The sequence below is a fragment of the Hypomesus nipponensis genome, chromosome 26 (genome assembly GCF_054491055.1).
Source record: "Hypomesus nipponensis isolate SF chromosome 26, ASM5449105v1, whole genome shotgun sequence".
NCBI classification, from domain to species: Eukaryota; Metazoa; Chordata; class Actinopteri; order Osmeriformes; family Osmeridae; genus Hypomesus; species Hypomesus nipponensis.
In genome coordinates this window covers 6,514,902-6,531,748 of record NC_140386.1, presented here as the reverse complement: position 1 = coordinate 6,531,748, position 16,847 = coordinate 6,514,902, and the positions used below count along the sequence as shown (strand labels likewise).

General features: G+C 52.0%; 1 protein-coding gene across 1 annotated transcript; it reads right to left on the bottom strand.

Moving 5' to 3' along the window:
- Positions 1-2,015: 2,015 nt before the first annotated feature.
- On the bottom strand, positions 2,016-5,752 carry LOC146221190 (regulator of G-protein signaling 8-like). The gene is made up of 4 exons (XM_084692939.1): positions 5,424-5,752; positions 4,837-4,898; positions 2,431-2,597; positions 2,016-2,238 (listed from the first exon to the last, which is right to left on the bottom strand). The coding sequence occupies exons 1-4, from the start codon at positions 5,522-5,524 to the stop codon at positions 2,044-2,046; spliced, it is 525 nt and encodes a 174-aa protein (XP_084549065.1). The 5' UTR covers positions 5,525-5,752; the 3' UTR covers positions 2,016-2,043.
- Positions 5,753-16,847: the final 11,095 nt, after the last annotated feature.

Sequence of the window (16,847 nt, the reverse complement as noted above, 5' to 3'; positions counted from 1 at the left end):
GAGGAGGGGCTGCGTCTGTACTTTCTTTGTACTTTCTCTGTGTTCTGTTGTTTATTAAACAGTGGTCAGTTACTGTAAACCCTTTTTATCTCAGCTAGCTGTGACCGGAACCTCACTTCTTTGACTGTGTGTCTGAGTGTTAGGCAGAATGAGTCCCAAGCCAACCGATGCTTCCTTGGCTGTGTCTGCTTGAACAGCAGTCACTCTCCAGCTCCCCTGGGCCATGACCCTTTGCGAAATTCTCACTCCCCGTTCCCTGTATCTCGTCAACAGGATCATTGTAGAAGACGAAATGTTATTTTCTTTCAGATGTAAAACGTTTTGTATTGGCGTGCGAACAAAGGCGGGCGTGTCGAAGAAGCTAGAGGAGAAAGGGGCTGCATGCTGGCGCGCTACGGCTGAGATTTAGGTGGCTCTCTCTTGGATGAAGCAGAGAGAGAGAGAGAGCCAGACAGACAGACAGACAGACAGACAGACAGACAGAGGGAGCATGATTATATAATCCCACATAACACATCTGTTGCCTTGACAGCAGTTTTCAATTTCCCCCCCTTTGTCCCAGTATGTTCATGTATGTGTATGATGTATGCAACTATATTCGATTTTTCCAGGGTCCCTGAGGCATACCATGAACTGTCCTGGTGCACACGTGACCAATAATTGACAAGAAGGAAAGACATTGCGCTGCTAGCCCTTCCATGACGCCCTCTTCTTTATTAAAAGATCATCCTTATCCTTATCCTCTAACGGTCATTTTCCTGATGAACAGAGACCAGCTGTATCTATTCCAGCAGGTGATTCTCACAGATGATTCTCTGTCAATCTGCTGGTCCACATTACGTGGGTGCCTTGTCTGCAAGACAGGATGTTGGCCTATATTCCCATTGAATTCCATCCCCGTAGTGATTCACAGACTTAAGTGTTACATTTTCTGTGAGACTATAGGGTCTCTTGTCCCAGATTTTTTAAGGACAAAGTTCCCCAAACAACTTCTCTGGCTGGCTGATGCAGACAAAAAGACACTTTAAACATAAATGCCTTTCTTGCCGGGGATTGAAAGAAAAAAAAACCTCGACAAATACGCGAGAATTTTTCTTTTTATGAGTTTCGCAACGTCTTTCCTTCCTTCCTGTATAGCCGCTCTTTCGCTCTTGTGTAAGGATAAAGAGAGGAAATAACAGTTTTTCTTACTTTTTACTCATCTCCAAGAAAAATTCAAGCTACCACAGCTAATCAGTTTCTGTATTCAGTCTTTTCAATGTATTTCCAGTAATATTACATAAATCACACATTACAGCTTATTTTTTAAAATCTTTTATCATATTAATACATAATGTTAAAAGCAACAAATACATTTGCAGATGTACAAACGTTTTCAATTTCGCTTCAATTAACTGTAGTTTCAATTATCTAGTTTTCTATTTGGTTAGTTAACAATTAACAGTTAACAATTCTGTCAATGCACACAGTCCTATTCACACAGTAAACAAATATGTCTTTGTCATCTAAAAATAATGATATTGTGTCAATTGACATGCAGGATATTTCTGATTAGCAAAAGCGTCTACTGCCCGGGGTCATGGAAGATACACAGAAACATCAACAGTATCTTATAAACCCTTACAAGTCAACACTGAACAAGGTCATGTGGTTTTTCCTTTTCTAAGTGCAAACGAGCCAGACCCAGTTTAAACAGGATGGGGTGTTCCCTCTAGCCTCTTAGTAAACACACACACTATCATGTCTAAGCCCCCCCCCCCCGCAAGAGCCCCAACCCTGCTAGCCCCCAACCTGCCTGCCCCTTGCCCCCCCCCCAACCCCTAAAATGGTACTTTAAAGGGAAACGAGCATTCACGATCAAAAATGTACATGACATCTACCCTCCCCCCCCTACATCCCAAGACACAAACGTGGAGCAGTGGTGGGCGGAAAAATAAATGGGGGTGAACGTGGAGAACAGGCCTGGCAGGATGTTGTCCCGGGGGGGGGGGGGGTGGGCCTGGAAGGGTGTCGTCCCAGGGGAGGGGGTGGGGGCTGGGGGGGTCACACGGACCTCCGTTGGCAGTGTGAGCGCGTGTTGTGGAGGATGTCCTGGTACATCCTCGACCTGAGGAAGCGTGGGTACGAGTCTTTCTCCATCAGGCTGTACACCTTGGCCTGGATGTCGTTCAGGCTGGAGGAGTTTGGCTCCTCCAGACACTGCCTGGTGACCTCACGGGTCCTGCAGTCGATGTTCACCTGGAAGGAATGATCATCTTTAATCAGCGGAGGTCGGCAGTTGGCTGCCGAGTCAAGACACAGTCCTCCTGACCAGGATGGGGGCATGGCGTGCAAGATGGGCCACCTCGAATTTCACTTGGTTTGGGTGGTGTTGGTCCAATAAACCTAGAATGATGTAGTAACTCACACAAACAAACAAACATTCCACACCTCTCTTGGAGCCTTGACGTCGATGAACTCACGGTAGATCTTGTTAGCCCTCGACATGAGCTTGGCAGAGCTCTTGATCTTCTTGTAATCTTCGCAGGCCATCCAGAACTCGATGTTCTCATCGCTGAACTCCGTCTTGAGGAAAGCGCGGAAGGCGGTGAGACCGTCTGCGACAACAAACAGCAAACGAGGCCCTGACAGTGTGAGGAGTCGACAACAATAATAACAACAGCAACAGAAATATTCCAGAAACGAGATTTGCATCGCCTGACTCCCAATTTCCGGGCGAAGCACACCACAGTCCTCCCCTTTTAAAACTGCTCCTTTCTCTGCGCTGAAAGCAACTCATTCAGATAAATTAGCGGAAGATAACGACTGGATATTTACCCTAGGCTGACGTTTTCTCTGATGCATGTCACCCCTAGCTCAGCCATACAGGAATCACAACATCAACACTTGGCCACTTAGGGACCCCCACTGAGCCTTTGGCAGTCAAGAGAAATGATCATTGTGTTCAGCGTTGCAGACAAACGGGGGTAAAGTCAAGTTATTTTATCGTCCGTTTCATGTTGACCTGTTCCCATCCTCCTTTGCTATGTTTGTGTTACATTAGTCCGGAAGCAGCGAGAGAGAGAGAGAGAGAGAGAGAGAGAGAGAGAGAGAGAGAGAGAGAGAGAGAGAGAGAGAGAGAGAGAGGGAGAGAGAGGGAGTTGAGAGTGGAATCAGACAGAGCCCTCGTCAACATGGCTCACGCTGTCTCTTTGAGGGGCTTGCGAAAAACAACCAACCCAACACCAACCCAACAACCACAACACCCAACAACCACTCGCACGTTTGACCCCCTTTGAAATGCACCGTGTGTGCCCCGAGGGAATAATCATCGATTTTCAATTCCTCCCGCCGTGGGGCGGAGCGGCAATCCAAAAAGGAAAACGTGTCTCGGCGTCTCCCGGCATGCTTGCCTCGTGGCCGCCACCCTCTCGGACTGAGCGGTGAGCTCGCAGCCTGCCAAGCAAACACAATTAGCCGCGGCGCAAACAAAGCGGCGTCGTAGGAGTGGGCAAACGTGATAACAGAATCCCATCTGCGACGGACAGGGAGAACACTGGGCAGGGAGAACACTGTCTGAGCCCCTGTCGCTTCGAGAGAACAAGCCGTCCTCTTTCAATCCCGGCCATGTCCTTTACACAATGATTAAGTCATCTCTGTGTGTGTGTGTGTCGGACTGTTTTTTTTCACTGTGGACCTGTATGTCGGAGTGCGTGTAAGTGTGCCTGAGTGCTTGAGCGTGTGTGTGTGTGTGTGTGTCAGAGCGTGTGAGTCGGTGTGTGTCGGAGTGCGCGTGAGACGCAGCGCGCGTGCGTGCGCGCGAGATCCCTTTAAGAACCTTTGGTCGGCTCGATTGGAAGCCTGACACGCGGGTGCCCTCTCGCGCGTGAGGAGTACAATGACCTGCTTTTGAAAAGAGGTTCTATTCCGGCAGAGCCATGACATCAGCGTGACGCGGTGTCACACCTGTCCCTCCTTCCCCTGGAAGTAAGGGGACGTGGTTTCGGTTTAGTGGGAGAAAGGAAAGAACAATTCCATCCTCTTTTTCCGAGGACAAAGTCCTTTCAAATCCACCTCAGAAACAGGCCACCGACACGGTGCAGTGGACGTGTTACTGCTGCACTTTCGCAGCATCCAGGTGGTGGACTTGGCCTGAAATTTGATGTCATATTCTCATCAACGTTCACTGGTCCTGGCAAACTGAAACGAGAGCCGACAGGAAGTGGATGCAGGAGGACGCAACTCGAATGGATAGCGGTGTCTGCTGTCCTCGACAGTCAGAAGGCTAATTTCCTGCCTCAAGTCATCTGCCAAGCTTTCGGAGCTATTTGCAGTGCTCTGAATCGGTCCTCTGGTGTGACTTATGGACAAGGGAACACAGACAGACTGTTCTCATTTATGTCGCCCAGTCTCAGATCTTGTGTGTGTGTGTGTGTGTGTGACAGAGAGATGTGTGTGTGTTTGTATGTGTGAGAGAGAAGTGAGTGTGTGTCTGTGAGAGAGAGAGAGATGTGTGTGTGTGTGTGTGACAAGGTCACTGTCAACTGTGTGACTCAGAGAGTCTCTGGCTGTATCCATTAGCAGAGCTGAATTAGTTCTAGAGAGTTAACAGGGCAGCAAAGAGGATGGAGAGAGACACAGGCAGGATTAAAAGATATTTGAGTGGTCTGTTCAACAAGGTCACCAAAATGAGGGCACTGGTTGTCATTAACAACCCCTCCCGCCCTCACCATCCTCTCCTCCCCACCCCCCTCTGCATTCTCAATTTGAGATGCTTCTCCCTGGCCCTGCCTCAGAATGGCCAAGGTCATGTTTGAGACCAAGGTAGTGTAGAGAGTCAGCGAAACGAAGACTTACATTTGTGTGAAAGCAGGACGTCAAAGGAATCAGACCATCGGACGACCTCGTCTGTCGACAGCCTAATGGAGAGAGGGAAGAGGAGGGAGAGGAGGAGAGGGAGGAGGAGAGAGAGGAGGAGAGGGAGGAGGAGAGGGAGGAGGAGAGAGAGGAGGAAAGGGAGGAGGACAGAGAGGAGGAGAGTGAGGTGGAGAGGAGGGAGGAGGAGAGGGAGGAGTAGAGAGAAGAGGAGAGGGAGGAGAGAAGGGATGAGAGGGAGGAGGAGGAGAGAGAGGAGGAGAGGGAGGAGAGAAGGGAGGAGAGGGAGGAGGAGGAGAGAGAGGAGGAGAGAGAGGAGGAGAGAGAAGAGGAGAGGGAGGAAGAGAGGGATAAAAACAGATTTAATGAATTCATTGGTTCAAATACCCCCGAAACTCTATGTTGCTTTGGATAAAAGCTAGATGAACACATGAATATTTCATTGACAACAACAGGAACTGTAGCAGCAGAAATGGCCTGTTGCCAGCAGACTGAATAATGCATCATTTCCTACATGAAACATGCAAAACACAGCCTCACATCTCCATGTTTCCGGAAGGTTCACTCACTTGATACACCTAGCCGAGGTGTCCTGAGCCGGGGGAAGGAACTCGCTGAAGTCGCTGTAGGAGTCCGACTTATTGGACAGGCAGCCCAGTCTGGTCTTCATGGTTCAACTCCTGTAGAGGATGGAGGAGGGGGAGAAGGGGGAGGAAGACAGAGGAGGGAAAGGGAGGAAGGGGAGGAGGAGGAGAGGAAGGAGTGTTACTGTCTGCTGACGAGTCAGTAAACCACCTCAGCACCTTGCCGGGCTCGGTCAGGAGAGAGAACGGCTGTCAGGGAGAGGATGGAAAGAGCTTGGGGAACACGTGCCCTGCAAGTCCAGCCCTCGCGCACGCCAACCTCCGAGAGAGGACTGGCAGAACAGAAAGATCCATCTGTCCGACTATTAGTACGCCCACTTAGCAAGTCAATTGTTTTAAAGGCGCAGTGTGTGTTTTTCCTGCGGCCTGAAGGACTTGAGGAGGCGTCGTGGCAGAACGCCGGGTGTCTTCGCTGGGAATTGGGAACGTTGCCCGAGATGCTCGGTTCATCATCCACTGGAAGCACTTTGAATGAATGGCGTCGCTCATCTCTCTGACTAGCGAGCTCTCCAGACGTCGCCCTCTGGGCTCCCTCTCAGCACAGCACGTTGCTACGGTGTGTGCGCGTGTGTATGCGCACGCGTGTGGATTCGAGTGCCTGAGTGTACACAACGACTGCAGGTTCAACACGACATACATTCCGTGCTTCCAAATGTTATTTTTCTCCATGTTTTACTTTTCCAGCGGCCCACGTCCATCTAAAGGCGTTCAGCAGTCTGCGGTCTGTTGTGGTTTTCAGGGCCCAACGGTACTTTTCGGTCGGTTTAACGGCTGAGGGCTGAATCCCCAGCACGCATCGGGTGCAAACACGTGCCGAGCTATTTTTAACGTTTCCTGACAGATCCATGCAGTCAGTCGGAGTGGGCCAGTTCATGTTGTATTCAGTCAGGCATCAGCGTTGTCTCCTAAGGGGGGGTTGCTAAATTTAGCATTCCAGAGAAGCAAAGTTGCCTTCAGAATTTTAACCCCGCCCCCCCCCCCCCCCCCCACACACACACACACAAAAAGCACCAAAAAAACGAAAACATTCCCCCTCCCTTTTTCCCTGAAGGAATGTCTGCATGGGAAGAGAACTGTGTAGTAAGTGCTGTGTCGGAGAAAACCCCTTTGAAGTTTGCTTTGGCGCATTGCAGTGTCTCCACGTTTCCCCTTGACCTCTTTTCAAGTTGGAGCTACTGAGATGGGAGATGTGCTCGTGCCGCGGTGTGTCTCTGGGCAGCGCGTGCTGCTATGCATTGTGGGATGAGCAGTGGCGCAAATACAGTCGTTTCGCTTGTTAAGGTGTCCATGGTGCGTGGTCAAGTGGTCACGTGATCATTTGGTCGCATGGCCACATGTTTACCAGGTCACATGATCACGTGAACGCATGGCCACATGTTTACCAGGTCACATGATCACATGGTCTCATGGTCTTGATAAGCCCTGCATCTCAGGCTGCAATGCTGCATAGCTTCTTAGTTTCTAAGTACTGCAGCTGGCCTTACAAAGTGCAATTGCAGAATGCATCCAATTGGGACACATGACTTCAACATTGCGCCTTGAACTTTGACCCCTTGCTCTGACATCCATCCCAGTTTGCATCCTGGTACTTTTGCCAGATTGCACTGCATTGTATTGGGACGTATTTAGCAGGCATGCTAAATAGTATGGTAGTATGGGTATAGAGAACCAGAAAAGCTGGTCACATGGTCCATGGTGGCATGGCAACATGGTCTAGGGAGTCAGGTGGCTGAGCGGTTAGGGAATCGGACTAGTAATCTGAAGGTTGCCAGTTCGATTCCTGGCCGAGTCAAAATTACGGCAAGGCACTTCACCTTACTTGCCTCGGGGGAATGTCCCTGTACTTACTGTAAGTCGCTCTGGATAAGAGCGTCTGCTAAATGTAATGTAATGTCTAGACAGACTGATTTGGTCACACAGTCACACCACTCACTGCTCCCCTGCAATCATCATTTCCCCACTTTCCATCAAATGGAGTTACACGTGTAGAAAGAACCTGCCCCATGCTAACAGATGGTGTTTCACATACACAGCATCACCATGGCTGCGTCTCAACAGGCTCCGCTCCTCTGTGTGTGCACGCTGCAGCAGCGTGCGCTGTGCACGTGAGCCTGCGATCTGAACCTCTGAAGAGGCCCTGTCGGCGGTCTGAGGGCCGTCTGATGTGCCGATTCCACCAGGAGGGGGCGAGGAGAGGTGGGAGAGAGAGAGGGAGGGAGGGAGGCCAGGGGAGGAGAGGGGGAGGAGGGGGTGAGGCATCTTTGTTTGGGTTATTTCTGGCTGGTCAGGACTCTGGTTGACCGTCTGTGATCTTGTTTCAGGCCAAGTCAGACCTCCTGGGTCTGTCTGTCTGTCTGTGTCTGCTGTCACCCTGCGTGCCTGCCTGCCTGCCTGTCTCACTGCATGCCTTTCTCACTGTCTGCCTGCCTGCCTGTCTCACTGTCTGCCTGCCTGCCTGTCTCACTGTCTGCCTGTCTCACTGCATGCCTGTCTCACTGTCTGCCTGCCTGCCTGTCTCACTGCCTGCCTGTCTCACTGCATGCCTGTCTCACTGTCTGCCTGCCTGCCTGTCTCACTGTCTGCCTGTCTCACTGCATGCCTGTCTCACTGTCTGCCTGCCTGCCTCACTGCCTGCCTGGCTGTCCCTCAAACATACAGAAGGCCAAACGTGACTCAGCCAGCTCCATCTTGCACTCTCTCTTCTGTCTTCTCAGCCTCCCACTCTCCATCCCTCTGTCCATCCCTCCCTACCTCCTTCCCTCCCTCTCTCCATCCCACTCTCCATCCCTCCGCCTCCTCCCCTCGAATCTCCCTCTCCTCAGCTCCTCGGGGGAGAGAGGCAGCGACGTCCTCCTGCCCCTCACGGCGGCGCCACCATTCCCCCGCTCCACCGTCGACGAGCTTCCCCCCGTGCGCGCGCGGTCACCGCTCACCTGCCACCGGCGACGTCCCCTCCTCCCCTCCATGCCCCTCCCACTCTCACCCGACATCCACGTCCACCCGCCACGAGTGGTGTTTGACACCAACAATGTCTTCCACGGACACCCGTCCCCTGCACCCACCCCCCATGTCTCACCTCCGAGAGACGGACAGTGGCATCAGTGTTGCCGGCCACCCGGATCTCGTGTTGCCAGCCAAGGTCAAACCACAACTGACTTGCCCCAAGGCGCCTTTCACATCCTGTCAGAGAGGGGCTTCTCGTGGCCACGCTCGACAACCCCGGAGAGCTGAAGGGTCTATTTCAAGCAGACGGATGCTTCGAGTGGCCACGTTGGGATTGGTTGTGTGTATGATGAAGTCTCACGATCGGAGACTGAATGGTTGGCGGTGTTGCGTTCAGGACAGGAGCGCTGTTCAGGTTGCTCAGTGCCACATTACACATGTGGTACACAGCACGGCTTTTGCTCGAACCCCCGGAAATACCGTTGGAACGATGCTATTCTCTCTTTGATTTTCTGCCATTAATAATGCCCTTTTTGTGTCGCTTTGGAGAAATCCGTCGGCGAAATGTATAAGATGAATGAATAAAGTATGATGGGGCACGTTGTGCAAGGCTAGGTTTGTTTCATCACTGGATTTGTGGAATTCAAATAGCATTTTGGTTTCAACCCAGATGCGGGTTTACCAGAATTGGGTGGCCCAGTGTAGAGATGTGAGTGACCTCTTTCCTCTGTGGATTACGATGAGGAAGGTTTCGTCTGGTTTTAATCTATTCCTCCAGCCATTAGACTTATGAAATCAATGCATTTGGGAGATATTCTTGTCAAAACCCCCTCCCGCGAGGTTACAAGCCACCAAAACAAATTGAGTTGAAAGCTTTGTTGGCCCCGGCAGCTAACCTTCTCGCTTTTGCACCAGCGTCTCTGCGATTGTGTACAGTGCGGTACAGTTTGCCTCGTGCGTCAAACTGCCCCAGAGAAGATCACCCCCCATGTCAACACCGGTCCTCGCACGCACGCACCACAAACAGGCTCCCCCAAAACGTCCGCACACGTCCGTTTCTTTTCGGTCGCGTTGGACTTCTGCGTCGGCAGAAGCGAAATCGAGGGTTTGCCGACCCAGCGGTGGACGGAGCGCGAGGAACGAAAGGGAGTTTGTCGCCGTGGACCGAAGACTGAAAGGATGACCTGGTGAGCCGGGGAAGAAGACAACGTGGGTGGTGTGTGTGTGTGTGGGGGCTTCAAAGCTCCTCTCCATCTTTGGAACATCCACGGCCTGACATTTACAGGGCTCAATAACCCCCTGGGGCCGTGGTACGAGGGCAGGAGAGAAGGGCGGTGATTGATTTCCCCTCTCTGCCTATGTGGCATACTGCACAGACATATATACGTACACTGGCACACCAACAGCAACAACTTTTTGGAGGTAAAATGAATGACTACAAATGATTAAAACATAAAACCTTCCAAAATATTTGTTTGTTTATATAACATATAAATATATGCTCATATAACTGTTTCCTTTGGAATTGTACACATAATGGTCACATTTTATGCACCGTGTAACAGCAGCTTATGTTTATCACGATTGATCACAATCTGTTTATGTTCCTTTAAGTATGAAGAAACCTCTAAATTCAGCATAAAACGACATAGAAAAAATCTCTTCTGTCCAGATATCGGACCAAACCTCAGTTTGAGTATTCATTCTCAACCCTGACAGCAATACAGCTTCTCCTTCAGATCCCGGCTTCTGCGAACAAAAACTGCCTCGTGTAGCAGACTCGCAAATCAGTGATATGAATATGGATCTATTACCTTCAGCCTGGTGTTTGAGCGCGCAGGAGGTCTCTCTCTCTCTCCCAAAAGTACCTTTCAGATGGAGTCCGCTCCGGTTTATCCAGCGATGGTGTGTGTGTGCGTGTGTGTGTGTGTGTGGGGGGGGGGGGCGGATGATGTGATGGTGTCCTAGGCAATGGTAACAGCTCTCTGGTGTGGAGACATGTGCGGTGTCTGTAGCCAGGGAGTGGGAGCGAGGCGGCAAGCTCATCGCTGTGAAAACGTGGGGAGAGAGAAACAGAGACGACGGAGGGAGGGGGAGGGATGGAGGGATGAGGGGGAGGGGGATGGAGGGGGGGAGGGGGAGGGAGGAGGGGAGGGGGAGGAAACCGAAGGGAAGGGGAGGAGTGTGTTGTGGGTGCGTCGAAGCGTCTAAGGACAACCCAAGCTCCTCGCGATGGAGATGATGCGCAGATGTGTGGGGTCCGTACAGTGGACCAGGGGGGCAGGGTGGACCAGGGGGGCAGGGTGAACAGGGCTGGTAGTTTGAGGGCAGCGCGGAGGGCATCGCTGGGGTGTGGTCCCTGTCAAGCTTATGGAATGGAGCCTCAAGTAGAGAGAAGGCTCAAATCCCCCCCCTCCCCCTTTAATCCAGCTCTCTCTCCGTTCCCTTGTTATACTGTCAGCAGGAGAGGAGGGAGCATGAGGAGAGGATGGGGGAAGGGAGAGGAGGGTGGAGGGAGAGGACAGGAGAGGAGAAGGTGGGGGGAGGGAGAGGAGGGTGGAGGGAGAGGACAGGAGAGGAGAAGGTGGGGGGAGGGAGAGGAGGGTGGAGGGAGAGGACAGGAGAGGAGAAGGTGGGGGGAGGGAGAGGAGGGTGGAGGGAGAGGACAGGAGAGGAGAAGGTGGGGGGAGGGAGAGGAGGGTGGAGGGAGAGGACAGGAGAGGAGAAGGTGGGGGAAGGGAGAGGAGGGTGGAGGGAGAGGACAGGAGAGGAGAAGGTGGGGGGAGGGAGAGGAGGGTGGAGGGAGAGGACAGGAGAGGAGAAGGTGGGGGGAGGGAGAGGAGGGTGGAGGGAGAGGACAGGAGAGGAGAAGGTGGGGGGAGGGAGAGGACAGGAGAGGAGAAGGTGGGGGGAGGGAGAGGAGGGTGGAGGGAGAGGACAGGAGAGGAGAAGGTGGGGGGAGGGAGAGGAGGGTGGAGGGAGAGGACAGGAGAGGAGAAGGTGGGGGGAGGGAGAGGACAGGAGAGGAGAAGGTGGGGGGAGGGAGAGGAGGGTGGAGGGAGAGGACAGGAGAGGAGAAGGTGGGGGGAGGGAGAGGAGGGTGGAGGGAGAGGACAGGAGAGGAGAAGGTGGGGGGAGGGAGAGGAGGGTGGAGGGAGAGGACAGGAGAGGGTGGATGACACAGGGTGGAGGATATCAGGGCTCAGGAGAAGATGCACACTCTCGGAACAGACCGGCGAATATAACCCCCATCACCATTCATACAGTTTGCCCCCCTCCCACCCTCACGCAACATGTGTTTCCACAGAGCCATAAGGCACGTGCACAGGAAGAAGTAGGCTTCGCGAGGTCAACACAAGTCCAACAGACGTCCTCTTACTTGCCGCCCCCCCCCCCCCCCTTTGGCTTGCCACTGAGCCGTGCCAGGGCCTCGCCCACACCCGACCTGGAGCCTGAGACACACGTGGGAGCCAAGACACGAATAAAGCACCTCCGTCACCATTGTGTCATGTCGGAAAGTCAGCACAGGAAGTCATTGTGGCAATGTCTGCCTGCCATGATTTACACCGGCATCACCCCCTCCCCCCCAGCCCCTCTCTCTCTTTCCTTAATGACTTCTCTCTCTCCCTCCCAAACCCTCCCCACACCAGAAGGAAGCCAAGGCAGTAGCGCACATGGCAGACCGTCAGTCCTGCGAGGGGGAAGTCACGGGAGGCCTGAGGGACGCGTTTCCCTGCTGGAAATGACCGAAGCGTCCAAGGACAACCCAAGCTCCTCGCGATGTGGTCGCGATGGAGATGATGTGCAGATGTGTGTGTGGGGTCCGTACAGTGTACCAGGGGGGCAGGGTGGACCAGGGGGGCAGGGTGGACCAGGGGGGTAGGGTGGACCAGGGGGGCAGGGTGGACCAGGGGGGTAGGGTGAACCAGGAGGGTAGGGTGGACTAGGGGGGTAGGGTGGACCAGAGGGGCAGGGTGGACCAGGGGGGCAGGGTGGACCAGGGGGGCAGGGTGGACCAGGGGGGTAGGGTGGACCAGGGGGGTAGGGTGGACCAGGGGGGCAGGGTGGACCAGGGGGGTAGGGTGGACCAGGGCTGGTAGTCCCCATTGAGGGACTTGTTGCACTAGTTGGTTAGCTGTAATTGATTTAGCTACTTGTACTCGCTGTGAATTATATTATTGTTGCTTGCTTCCCTCCTCCCCACTTTCGAGGATCACGTTGTTTAATTGTAATTTGTTTAATTACATGCTCTTCTGGTTCGACCCATTGGCACATTGCTTTTCACAATGTATGTTTCATGTTTTGGCTACCCGCCATGTTTTAAGCCTCGTTGTTTATGATCATTGACTGGTGCATTTTTGAAAAGCTTCTTTCTTGTAAGTCGCTTTAGATAAAAGCGTCTGCTAAATGAATACATGTAAATGTGATGTAGTTTGAGGGGCAGCGCGGAGGGCATCGCTGGGGGGTGGTCCCTGTCAAGCTTATGGAATGGAGCCTCAAGTAGAGAGAAGGCTCAAATCCCCCCCCCTCCCCCTTTAATCCAGCTCTCTCTCCGTTCCCTTGTTATACTGTCAGCAGGAGAGGAGGGAGCATGAGGAGAGGATGGGGGGAGGGAGAGGAGGGTGGAGGGAGAGGACAGGAGAGGAGAAGGTGGGGGGAGGGAGAGGAGGGTGGAGGGAGAGGACAGGAGAGGAGAAGGTGGGGGAAGGGAGAGGAGGGTGGAGGGAGAGGACAGGAGAGGAGAAGGTGGGGGAAGGGAGAGGAGGGTGGAGGGAGAGGACAGGAGGATATCAGGGCTCAGGAGAAGACGCACGCTCTCGGAACAGACCGCCGAAAATAACCCCCATCACCATTCATACAGTTTGCCCCCCTCCCTCCCTCCCTCACGCACACATCCACCAGGTCACAAACATGTGTGTTCCACAGAGCCATATGTGCGGGCGCAGGAAGAAGCAGGCTTCGCGAGGTCATGCACGTTACACATGCGATGACGAAGGGCTCGGAGGTAAACACACGTGTGTGTCGTCTTCGTTCCCCCCCCCCCCCCCTCCCCCGAGACACCCAGATACTGGCAGGGCGAGGGGCGCGTGTCATACGTCGGTCATGAAGCCACCGAGCCGCGACACCACGGCTCGCACACTTAAATCTAACGGAGCTCCTTCGTCACCATTGTGTCGCGTCGGAACATCGGCAAATCAGCACCGGAAGTCATTATGACCATTTCTGCCTGCCGTGATTAACACCAGCCTCATCCCCCCCCCCCCCCCCTGCCCCCTCTTTCTCCCTCCTTAATGACTTCCCTCTCTCCCTCCCAAACCCTTCCCGCGCCGGAAGGAAGCCAGCGCAGTTGCGCGCATGGCAGACCGTCGGTCTGGAAGCGGAGGAAGTCACGTGAGGCCCTGAGGGACGCTGATGTTAGCTGATGCAGCGCGCAGCCGTCGCCGTCCGCCCTGCTGTGCCCATGTGAGATGTCTCTCTGTCTCCCTGCTGGAAATGACTCACCACCTTTGAAACCCTGCCTGGCAACAGTGGCTGTCGTTTCATTCTTTTTTTTGTTCTTCTCTGCAGAGTTTGATGGGGCAGCCTGGATATGAGGATGCTGGGTGATTACATCTCAGCTTCTATTCCAACGTTCTCTCAGCCTCTCTCTCTCTCTACCCCCCTCATACATGACCTCTGTTTGTTGCAACGGCACTTGTGTGCATTTACATTTTAGCCATTTAGCAGACGCTCTTATCCAGAGCGACTTACAGTAAGTACAGGGACATTCCGCCCAAGGCAAGTAGGGTGAAGTGACTTGGCCAAGGACACAACGTCTTTTGGCACGGCAGGAAATTGATCCGGCAACCTTCTGATTTCGAGCCCGACTCTCTCCCCGTTCCGCCATCTGACTCCCCTTGCGTCCACTTGTCTCTCCTCTCATCCGTCTTCCTGCCCTGGCACTGCCTCTGCACTGCTAGACGATGCACAGCAACACAGGCATCGCCGGTACAGCAGTCCAACATGGCCACACATGCATCTTCACGTCAGCGCGTTTGTTATGGCTACTCGGCTAATCCGCTGGGCCTTGACAGGGATGGCCAGGGATGGTACACCAGGTACCAGCACCGGACATTTTACCCTGTCTTTGGTGCGCCAACTCGTCCTCACCAGCGACGAGTCTTCAAATCCGTCTCCTGTTGGGTCTTAAAGATCTATAAATAGAGGGGGGATGAGTTGGCGTGTCTAACTTTAGATCCGCCAGTGAGGGTAAAGCTTTCAGACCAGACGAGATGGTCACCACGGAGGCAGATGATTCAATCAGCTGTTATCTGATGGGGCTCAGCGACGCTGTGTGCTTTTTAATCAGAGTTAGCCGGGGATTTTCTCTCTCCTTTTTTTTTTCTCTCTCTCTCTCTCTCTCTCTCTCTCTCTCTCTCTCTCTCTCTCTCTCTCTCTCTCTTTTTCTGTCTCTCTCTCTCTCTCTCTCTCTCTCTTCTCTCCCTCTCTCTCTCTCTCTCTCTCTCTCTCTCTTTTTCTGTCTCTCTCTCTCTCTCTCTCTCTCTCTCTCTCTCTCTCTCTCTCTCTCTCTCTCTCTCTCTCTCTCTCTGAGGCTCCGTGTCACATCTCTGGAGGGATGGGAGTTTCAGAGCGATCTCTAGAGTCACATCTGTCATGGTGTTTCTCTTCAGTAGTGTATCCTCCCTCTCTCGTCCAGAAGTGTTTAAACATGACATCAAACACGACATCAAAATATATCTTGATGCAAAATATCCCTCAAATCAAAACATGTGTAACATTGGGCATTCAAAATGTATACAAAATGACAGAGCATTCGGACTTGTAGCTACTATTCGTTTTGTCTATCACCAAGAGTGCAAATGGTTAGACGGTCAGACATTTCTTGACAAGGCTATCGTGAACATAAAATGTGTTTGAGCTTCGGATTTCCCTTTTCCTACAGTGGCCCCAACTGTTCAAGTTCAAGTATTTTATTTCTCAGGTACACAGAACAACACAAGGTCAGACTGGGCACTGAAATTCTTAAGACAAGACAACGCAAGCACCTGGCATAACATAACATATAAGTACACAGAACATAATTTACATCTATGCTGCGCTTAAATAAGTGAAACTTCCTAAATATACATGTAGCAATAAATAATCGACTATACTAACCCTAATACTAAAACTTCCTAAATTGCAGATAACAATAAATTATACACTATACTAACCCGAAATGCACATAAAACCTATTTCAACCCTATAACCTATTCTAACCTAAGTGGAGTACAGTACAATAGTGCAAAATTGCAGATCAAATTGTAGAACTGACATGAACTGAATGTTCTAAGAGCGTTCCAGAGCGCTTTTCGAACGTTCTTAAGAAGCGCCTAGCGTTCAGAGCTTCTTAACGAATCTGGGAAACCCGGCCGAGGTCAATTGCCAACCCCTCGCCACAAACCAGCCTTGACAGCCCTGGTGTCGCTAGCTTGCACCCTGACATCAGACACAGCCAAACACGGAGGCCTGCGATCCATCAGTGAGTGAGTGTGTGTTGCGGGGACTGGATCAATACTGGTCCGAGTCACTGAGCAGGCTTCTTGGTGTGTAATGTCACGACCGGATGCAGGGAGGTGAGGGAAGACCCCCTGGTGCGTCACGGTTGGCGGCCTCCGGAGGAGGTGGAAATACTAGCCAGTGTACCCACACACAAGTCACCCAGACCGGGGTCTATCCCTATATGGGCTGTCTGTATCTGATCTCCCAAATATTGATTTTAGAGACCGTGTGTCTGTCCAGGGGAGTCCCTCTATGCCTATAAGGAGTAGGACATGTATTAATGGTTGTTTTGTTCCTTTGCATTAAGTGTACCATATATAGTGTACACATGGGTATACGATTCATCTTCTGGCGCCGGTGGGGGCTTGAGATTCAGCACGATAGTGGGAGCTGAGACGTGGCTTCTTTGCTGTGTGGTTTGTAAATACAGACATTTCCTTGACTCTGACCACGGATGTACTGTTGTAAATGTGGACTTTTTGACCCCTCGATCTTCTGCTTTACTTTTCTACGTGTTATATTTGTGCGTCGCTTTGAAGAAAACGTCTGCTCAACGGATGAAATGTCAAATATTCTGTTCTCTCTTACGACATTCTGTTGATTTCATCCAGAGAGGTTTCGATGTGGGTTTCCAATTCCATTTGAAGATGTTTCTTCAAACATCTTAATCTCATTAAAATAGCGCAAAATAATTCTGAAGAATGATTTGTGACTCCAGTTGTACGTGACAAGGACAGCTGGAGAGTAACAGAAACTGTAATTGGGGACAAAAAGGGAAAGGATGGTTGTTGCCGTCATGGATAATGATGGGGGGGAAAAACAGAGTGCAAATTATCCAATGACAATCGGGGGGGTCAACTTCTT

What these genes read in the sequence shown, in the direction of transcription:
- LOC146221190 (XM_084692939.1), bottom strand. Translation starts at nt 5,524, where the DNA reads ATGAAGACCAGACTGGGCTGCCTGTCCAATAAGTCGGACTCCTACAGC. An exon ending in ACCTCGGCTAGGTGTATCAA is followed by an intron (nt 4,899 to 5,423) that starts GTGAGTGAACCT and finishes TCTCTCCATTAG; the next exon opens with GCTGTCGACAGACGAGGTCG. An exon ending in ACGTCAAGGCTCCAAGAGAG is followed by an intron (nt 2,239 to 2,430) that starts GTGTGGAATGTT and finishes CATTCCTTCCAG; the next exon opens with GTGAACATCGACTGCAGGAC.